The 8,855-nt window shown below is 40.1% G+C and overlaps 2 protein-coding genes across 4 annotated transcripts in view; one reads left to right on the forward strand and one right to left on the reverse strand.

The window, feature by feature from the left end:
* Positions 1–4,686, forward strand: part of mcf2b (MCF.2 cell line derived transforming sequence b) — an 18,409-nt gene extending 13,723 nt beyond the window's left edge. Inside the window, exons 23-26 of one of the 3 annotated variants that reach the window (XM_013909469.1) lie at positions 263–435; positions 1,020–1,138; positions 1,831–1,943; positions 2,038–4,686. In XM_013909469.1, the coding sequence (XP_013764923.1) occupies positions 263–435; positions 1,020–1,138; positions 1,831–1,943; positions 2,038–2,119 (487 nt within the window). In that variant the 3' untranslated portion in view covers positions 2,120–4,686. Of the gene's footprint in view, positions 1–262; positions 436–1,002; positions 1,139–1,830; positions 1,944–2,037 lie in introns of those variants that run through there. The other 2 variants (XM_005727841.2, XM_013909470.1) reach the window with 2 other exon arrangements.
* Positions 4,687–4,990: 304 nt separating this feature from the next.
* Positions 4,991–8,855, reverse strand: part of f9b (coagulation factor IXb) — a 21,853-nt gene continuing 17,988 nt past the window's right edge. Inside the window, exons 3-8 of the mRNA XM_005727840.1 lie at positions 8,684–8,708; positions 8,479–8,592; positions 8,248–8,379; positions 6,489–6,850; positions 5,924–6,068; positions 4,991–5,659 (exon numbers count right to left, since the gene is read on the reverse strand). Of these exons, the coding sequence (XP_005727897.1) occupies positions 5,100–5,659; positions 5,924–6,068; positions 6,489–6,850; positions 8,248–8,379; positions 8,479–8,592; positions 8,684–8,708 (1,338 nt within the window). The 3' untranslated portion in view covers positions 4,991–5,099. The remainder of the gene's footprint in view (positions 5,660–5,923; positions 6,069–6,488; positions 6,851–8,247; positions 8,380–8,478; positions 8,593–8,683; positions 8,709–8,855) is intronic.

Raw genomic sequence — 8,855 nt, forward strand, 5'->3', positions numbered from 1 at the left:
GTGTTTGTGTAGAATATTGTAGAAATAATATTTCCATATATTGCAGCGATCTATGATATAAATGATTTTCATGTGATAACCTCGAACATCCTTTGAAATCAGGCGCTGAAATATATGTGACTGTAACCTGAGTGGAATGTTGTGTTAATTTACAGACTGTGTTTGAGGTAACAGCTCGTTTTGTGACACCGTGGATGTCGTTGTTGTTGTTTGTTTTGTTTGTTGTGCTCGTTGGTCTTGTTCCCATTGTGATGTGGTTTAGTGCATCAGAGATGTGTGTGTCGTGGGGCAGCGTGCCGGTGGGAGGCTGCTCAGCGTGTCTCCCTGTTCCTCACAGCTCCTCTACAACAAGCCACTCCCACATTCCCAGAGGGGAGGAGTCGCTACACACTAGCCCCGCCCATTCTGATCCTGTGGTTCATTCACCGCGACGCAGTGAGTTGGACAAATGGAATACAAACACACACACTTGTTTTTACACCTTAGTGAGGACATCAAATCGACAGGAGCTTTCCCTAGCCACTTACCTGAACCATAAGAAATGAATATTTAACCCTAAACCTAACCATAACCTAATTGTAACCTTAACCCTGAAACCGCAATTTGAGGTGTTTGTGCCGATATGCTGTATTTGATTTTTTTATCATGCCCTACCATCATTTTAGAGATAAGAGGTTTCCCCCTTTTTCTAATTGCACTGTCATGAACTTTAACATTTAACATGGGTATTCTGCAGCTTCTCTCAGCATTGCATGGTCTCACTTTAGTGAACATTTTCTAGGATGTCCACCCCTGGGAAGATTAGCATCTGTATTGCATGTTTTCCACTTGTGGATAACCTTTGTTAGTGTAGAATGATGGACTTCAGATTTTTTGGAAATGACCTTACTGACCTTTATTTTTTACCATGAGTATTTCATTACTAACACTTAACTGTTCAATTTTCTCATTTACAAAACAAAGAAACAGAAAAATTCTGCAGTTTCACTTCACTTCTTTTAGCTGTCTTTCATCTGTAGGTTGGCCTGTGAATGCTCACTCAGTGGCAATCTGTGAGGGCCTGGAGGACTGGGGTGCTACAGACCTCTCCACTTTATCAGACTCAGAGGAGGAGGATGAGGACCAGCCTGCCCCACTGGTGAGATTTTGTTACTGTCACATGAGATATGCACAGAGTTCACACAGAAACTGAGATGTGGTTATGCAGAGAACATTGACTACTAAAAGCAGTCTAAATATGCTTGCCTGATGGGAGGGACTTACTAAAGCTTTTAAAATTCTAGCTCTTATTTTTTGTTTGTTTCTTTGTGTTTGCATGAAGCCTACCGCCTCTTTAAGGGAAAACTATGAACATTAAGCTGTGCAGCTACAGCAGGTGGAAGGTCCTACCTGAACCTAGAAGACCTCCCTCAAATGAGTGGTGGCATCCAGCCTGACATTTTCTTACACCAGAATTCAAAATATCATTAGGATAAGAGCTATAAGTCTTATGTCTTTGTTTTTTAAAAAGATCCTCCAGCTTTCTTTTCTGGCAGTTCCTTCCTCGTCTTCCTCATCTTCCTCTTTTTATTACCTCCTACTGGAGACTGATATTAGATAAGACCTGCCTTCTTGATATTTTTCCCCCATCCAATATGACTATGAAGGACACTGTGACTGACGTATCATCTATTGTACACTGATACTTTGTGCGATGATGCTCTTTGCGGCCTGTGGTGGTTTATGAGTTCCTAAATGAGTAAATATGTATTTGTCTTGTCTATTCATTCATGTGGCAAAGGGTTGAATACACTGTTCCCTCAGGGTTTAACTGTTTTTACTCTGTTCCAGGTGGCGGGCAGGTACAGAGTGATGGTAGAGAGCACCATGGCCAGCTCCGATGACATCATCTTTAACTGTGGTGATGTCATCCAGTTGCTGCATGAGGATTCATCAGGAATGTGGTAAGACAGGCCACATTCTTCAGAAATCTTGAATTCAACCATTTTCAAATGTTGAGATGTTTAAAAAGATTTTCTGCGTTGTGTATAACTGCAGGATAGTGAAAAATATAAGTCGTGGCGAAGAAGGCCGCGTCCTACCCGAGGACTTGCATAGGATTCTGGGAGAGACGTGCTGAGAGCCAATCAGGACAGAGGATGAATGAAGAAGTGTGCCTGTTTGTTCCTCACACTTTGCCTGAATATCCTTCCATGTGTACAGACACACACAGACTTATATATTCCATCAACTTCCTGAAAAAATGGTCATCTGAATCTGTTTGTCAATCAGAATGAAGCACAACATCAGCCACAGACTTTACTCCTCAAACTGCTGTGAGAGTTTCACCTCTGAAGACTGTGACCTCCAGAAAGAACCTCAGAAGACTTTAACAGTGGAAAGCACATACAAGCCATCCTTTGCTCTGCCTTCTCCGGCAGCAGTACATCAGATTATTTTGGACTGAAGACTTTAAACAGGGGCTTTTATTTATATGTTCAGAGTGGACTTTTGTTCTAGACGTCAAGCTGTATAATTTCTATTTTCTTATGAAACATCATGTCTACCAACATATCATTACTGTTCTTGTGCCAAACAGCTAAGCTAACTGTCATGCAGAAATGCCCTGGTTACGTCGTCGCCGCCTCTTAGCAGCCAAAGTGAACACTGAATGTCTGTCAGTTTTGTTTATGTGATAAAAAAAAGAAAACAAAATAAGAAAAAAAATGAAAATATGGCATTTTAGTTTTCCAGGTTTCAGCTTTCATACTAGCTCTAGACAATTTGACACTCAGTGCTCATAGTGTGGGAAAAAATCACTGCATACCCATGTTTACAGTTAGCTTAATTAAAAGGGACCGATTATGCTTTATTTTTCTCTCTCCTTAAACAATTACCTGATACAGCAGTGCTACTCATATTAAGCATGGCCAGAGTAATCCCTGTAAGCTAAAAGATAAGGCTTCAAATAGCTCCAAATGCTTGGTTTCATACAGCTCCTTTTACTCTCAGCTCCTAATGACATCAGTGAGAATGGGTTTGATGTTTATGATGTGCAAATGAGAAACGAGCTAGCTTAAAGGGATGGGACAGGAAACTGCACTATTAGTGTAATTAGTATGAGATAAATGATTATTCTGAACTTTGAATCATACCAAGCTGCTTAAGTAGATTCCAAGAATAAAACATATGGAGCTGGAAATGAGAATAATCGGTCCCTTTAGTGACGTGTCATAGCAGGAAAGGCAGAGGCATAAAAACATTGTTGAAAGTTAGTTTGGGAGTTTGAAGTTTTTATAAACAATCTGCCAAAAATTTAGAAAACGAGAACATTCGTAGTCGTTATTATTGACACAGTATATGACAAAGTGAATCAATTCATCATCTTGTGGTGCCACCCCAAACTGTGGAAGACCAAATGCAATACACAAAATGTTGCCCCGGGTCATAACAGGACACCAAAGGCCTCGACCTCAAAGTCCTTCTCCTGTAATCTCTGATCACAATTAAAAGAACAAGAAACCTCTGTCAGTGCACTTTGAACAACCAGATTAAATTAGGTCTAAATCCTACATCCTTGCTACTGTGTGCTTTGGAGTCCAGGAACACTGATACGAACAGATCCTCTCCTGGTATGACAAGTTTAAATATTTCCTGTATTTTATTGAAAAAAAGCATCGGTGAAAGTTTCAGTTGCAGTGTGATTCACTCTTTTATGAAGAGTCTATACTAGGACGAGGTCGCTGTTATTTATGGTAATAATATAGTTTTTAATGAAAGTTATATTCTCTGCTATGCTTTTTTTATTCATTTGATTCAGTAGCTTTTCCATCATCTAGTCTTTTAGAGCTAAAACCCTCATCACTGTCAAGCTTTACCATATTGATTGATTGCTTGCTGCTGTGCACGGGTATCTTACACCCTACATATGACTGCAGCTTTATTTCCACCTGCAATGAGAAACGATGCTCAGTGTTTGGTACTGCCTTTAAAAAGAATAATGTGGAGTTGTCACCTGAGCATATTTGTGAATATGAAATTTGAGGGGGTTCATTGAGAATATGGAAATGCATTTTGAACTGCCTTGTTTTACAGCTGCCCAGAAAAGTGTGTGAAGTATGCAGAGTGCTCACAAAAACACTGCCACTCAACTGGAAATGAGCTGAGAGCTCATCTCTGACTGATGTAGTGTAATTATCTGAGTTGCTGGCAGCTTATTTAGACATCTGCAGCAGACTGTGACCATATAAACATTAAAAATAGAAACTGTAGACGTTAAACACCATTTTAGTCAGTGTTTTAGTCTGAATGGTGGTACTGCTTTGGACGGACAGACGCTCATACTCTGCTATCAAGTGAAGAAATGAATTTATTGCAAGAATATTTGAATCAAATCCTTGTAGTAGCAGTAAATCCAACATTAGCTTATACACTAAGTAAAGATTAATTTTCACGGTATTCAGCACCCACAGTGGGAGCATTGAATCGTTTGACAGTGAGCGCTCGACCATCCAAATGAAGCATGTTCACTGATACGCAATACTAAATAACATTTCATCACTTTAAATTGATTTGAAATCCACCCAGCGCTGGCTGCACTGTAACATCAGAAGTTATTAATGGATTAGTTCAGTTAGGCTTTAGCGTTTTTCGTGGCAGTGCTTTAACTTGGTGTTTGCTGCTTTTGCTTATTTGCACTGTATTTTTTAAAATAATACTGATTATGTATAGAATTATTTTCTGAAAATATAAACACTGGACTTGTTTCAGCTTGACTGATGTGATTTGTCCCTTTTGTATAGCCTTTGCTTGAACGATACGTCTATAATCCTCTTGTTAGTGTTATGGCGCGTCTTAGAGCAGGATAATGGCCAAGCAAAATTCACTACCACTTCATTTCATTGATAAAATGGGGTATTCATATAGAGCTTCCTGTTGATGCAAATTTGCTTAAATCATGTTTGTCATCATCATATGATACTCAAACACTCAGATAAGTTGATATGTTTTATTGAGGTACTAAAAAAGAACACGGGGGATTTCTCACTTCATTCACTTCCTCGGGGGCTAAACTCAACACATGCTACTTGTTTATTTTTACAGCTGATTCATGAATCCTGTTAATCGTTTATATTGATCTGTGTTACGTTACTGATCCATTTGTAGTAGTGTGAGACCCGGGTATAGATGCCATACTTCCCGTCTTTGGCACACTCCTCTCCCCAGCTGATGATGCCTGTCAGGAACCAAGTTCCTTTGTAATTGGTGGCATGCGGCCCACCGCTGTCCCCCTGGCACGAGTCCTTCTGTTCACTTTCAAAGCCTGCACAGAACATAAATCGGGTGATATGGTCTCGGCTGCTCTGTTTACATTTGGTGCGGTCCACATAGGGGACTTCCAGCTTCTGGAGCTTGGTGGCCTCGGGGCCTTGAAACCTTATCCGGCCCCATCCACTCACAAGGGAGACCGTGGATTCTCTCACAATGTTCTGTATGAAGTCTTTGGGGCCCAGGCAAATGGGACGCCGCTTGTTGGACAAGTCCACTGGACTGCCAAGCTTTAGGAGCGCAATGTCATGGTTATATGGTGAGGTCTTGAAATCATACTTGTGGTGGGGATGCCTTTCGGCCACCTCATGGTCTCGCTCTGGACCCTCATCTTTGTTCACATCATGTTCACCTGGAAGCATAGATTAAGATAAAGATTTTCTAAGATAATGTAAATTTCTGCACAAGGAAGCAAAGTCTAAAGTACTGGACAACTTGTAAAAAAAAAACATTAAAGAAACATAATTGAAACATAATTTGTTAAAAAGTCATGAAGCTGAAACGAAAAAGGATTTGCCTGATCCCTAATACTTTAGGACAAAACAGTATTATCTGTACTTTAGTTCAAGTGAAAGATTTAATGTTAAAGAATGCAAGTAGTCTTTGTTCTTCCTACCAACTCTGATGAAGAATTTACGTTCTGTGCCATCGTTGTTCCACAGACAATGGGCAGCAGTGATGACCCATAAGTCAGCGAGCAGGGATCCGCCACAGAAGGGCCGCGCTCTCTGCACGCTGTCTGGGCGGGACATCAGGGCCACCTTCAAACACAGAAAGAAAGGCAAAGAAAACTTGCAACAGAAGAGCAGTTTTAAAGAACCCACCATTTCTTGCACATTTTTTGAGCAACTGAAAACAAAAAACACTCAAAAGCAGCACGTTCTCTCTGCATGGCACAGGCTTCAAACACTAGACTTACACCTCTAATACATCTTTATTAAACCTGGCGCTCAAGTGCAAGTTTAAATGTCAAAGTCTATTCAAAAGTCTTTCTATTTAAACTATTGCACAGATTTAAAAGTTGCTGACTATTCAAGGATTACAGCTTACGTCTTACTTTACAGCTACATCTAAAACTTGTGCAAATGTTCTTGCCCTGCTGGGATTTTTGGTTCCAGTTCTTCACATATTGGCCTTCACTGCATCCCCAGCTCTTCCCTCTCCAGCCTATATCACAGTACCTGCCAAGGTATCTCTCCAGGAATGGCCGTATCTCCTCCCACAATTCTTTGGTCAGTTTTCTCTTGAGCTGTGACATTGGGGAGTGTGGCATACCCCCAGGACGACATCTGTGTCTTTGTTTTTGGTGTATCGGTGACACTTCTCACATGTCGACGGCCAATCACAGCCTCAGAGTCCAGAGAGTCATTGCTCGGGTTTGAGTCGGTCATGGGATGGTTCAGATAATCATACTCTGATATATCTTCATCATAGAAGTAATCGTTTCGGGTATCGTTGTAGGAGAAGTTTGACGATCTTGGTTCGAGAATGGACCTGGTGAGAGAGCTGGAGGACAGATTCACACGACCACAGCTGAATGGCTCTGGAGAAATAAAAGTGAAATAATAGGGAAAATATTACATTTCTGCCTCCTAGATTTGTTTAAATTTTACATTGTCATTTTTTATGGGGTTGGAACTATAGTTCTTCTGATTTTTTCTCACATGTGCAGATTGCTGACCCAAAAATAGAAAGAAAAAAAAGAAAAGAAAAATACCTCTTTCCTTTCTGTTCCCTTTGAACACTTCATCTTTAGCAAAGTCCAGTTATATTATGTTTAAGCAGTGTATCATAGATGAATGTGATTACTGTTAAGTTCCCTGAATGTTTTTTGTGATAAAAGAAAAGAATTTTTTCCCGTTCATATGATTTACTTAGTCCGGCTGCAGAAGCATGAACGAGCGTAAAAATGAGAACTATAAATTTTGCACCCCACCACTTCCACTGGAGACGTGTTAGGAAGACAACTTCAGGAGAAGTATGAGGAGGAACAATTGCATTTTGAACAATCATCATGAATATTTACATGAAAGTTTATTTTCTTTATGATTGTTGCCTCTCTGTGGAATACAAAATTTACATGTATTCATGGTAAAAAGGAAACTACACGGTTCGTCCTTTCTAAGGTTTCATGCATCAGGACATCGTAAAAAGCTAACTAATCTGTACTTGGTTTTTAAATGAGGTAAATACAACCATGGATAAACAACAACAAATGAAATATTATTCCAAGTCATTACTTATGTAACAAAAACTAAGCCGAAATGCAGACGCAATATAAAAGAAACTATATACTTCCGTGATTCAGTAGCTTCCAGACCACCATTAGCAGCAATATCTTAAATTAATGGTTTTTCTTTGTGGCTTTATCAGTATCTCAGTACTCTTCTTTACAACGTTGCTTCATTTCATTGAAGTTTGCAGGCATTTGTTTATGCACAGCTCTCTTACTGTCACACCACAGCATTTTAATCAGGTTGAGTTCTGGACTTTGACTGGGCCATAGCGATGCCTTGATTCTTTTCTTTTTCAGCCATTCTGTTGTAGATTTGCTGCTCTGCTCAGGATCATTCTTCTGGACACATATGGCCTCACACTTGGCTTTAAACACTTTGGTATACAGAGGAGTTCATGGTTGACCCAGTGACTACAAGGGACTCAGATGATCTGCTTCAAAACAAGCCCAAATCATAGCCAATGCCATGCTTTACTGCCATGCTCTTTAGAGGCTTCTAAACAAGCCATAGGTGTTCAGTCTTTTTTTTCTAACTGTATTTAGCAAATATTAAAACCTGATAAAGATAAGGTTTTTTTTATTATGTCTTCATATGTAAAACCTGTATTGTAGTTGAAGTCAGAATGAAGTCAGACTCGTGCAGAAAAAAACAAAACAAAACGAAACGCTCTGAGCACTGCACTAAATGCTGTGTGTGGTTTTACCTATTGGCTCACAGCTCTTCTTGTTTGGCCCAAGTATGTAACCAGTTGCACACCTGCACACAGCTTGATTAGCCTTCATTACACAGAAATGAGAACATTCGCCATTGTTCACCAAACACTGCTTGTTCACTTCTGGAAAAAGTCAGGAAAACAGAATTAGCTTTCGTTGACAAAACTTTATGGCCTTAGCTCAAACGTTGTTTCAGCCGAGTTATTCAGATCCACACTCACCAGTCTCACAGTTCTTGCCACTGAAGTTTGGTTGGCACAAGCAAAGATAACCGTTGATCCCATCTTTACACACACCTCCATTCTGACAGGGGGGTGGCTTACACTGGTCGCCATCTACACACGACAGATCACACCGCAGGTTTAGAGAAGACTGTGTGCTATAAATTCTCAGCAAACATGAGAACTTGTACTTTGTTCGTCTTACCGATATAGCCTGCCCAGAACTCCATCTGCAAAAGGAAGATCAAATTAAATGGGAAGTTCACCAACCATCCATCAAGCTCTGATCACTAGACCACTGTAACTGCCCACTTTTGGAGATATAAACAGTCAAGATCTTAATACTGGTAAAGGCATAGGATTGTGTGTGTGTGTGC

This window comes from Pundamilia nyererei, unplaced genomic scaffold (assembly GCF_000239375.1).
Source record: "Pundamilia nyererei isolate P.nyererei 1_Seehausen unplaced genomic scaffold, PunNye1.0 scaffold00026, whole genome shotgun sequence".
Lineage (NCBI taxonomy): Eukaryota > Metazoa > Chordata > Actinopteri > Cichliformes > Cichlidae > Pundamilia > Pundamilia nyererei.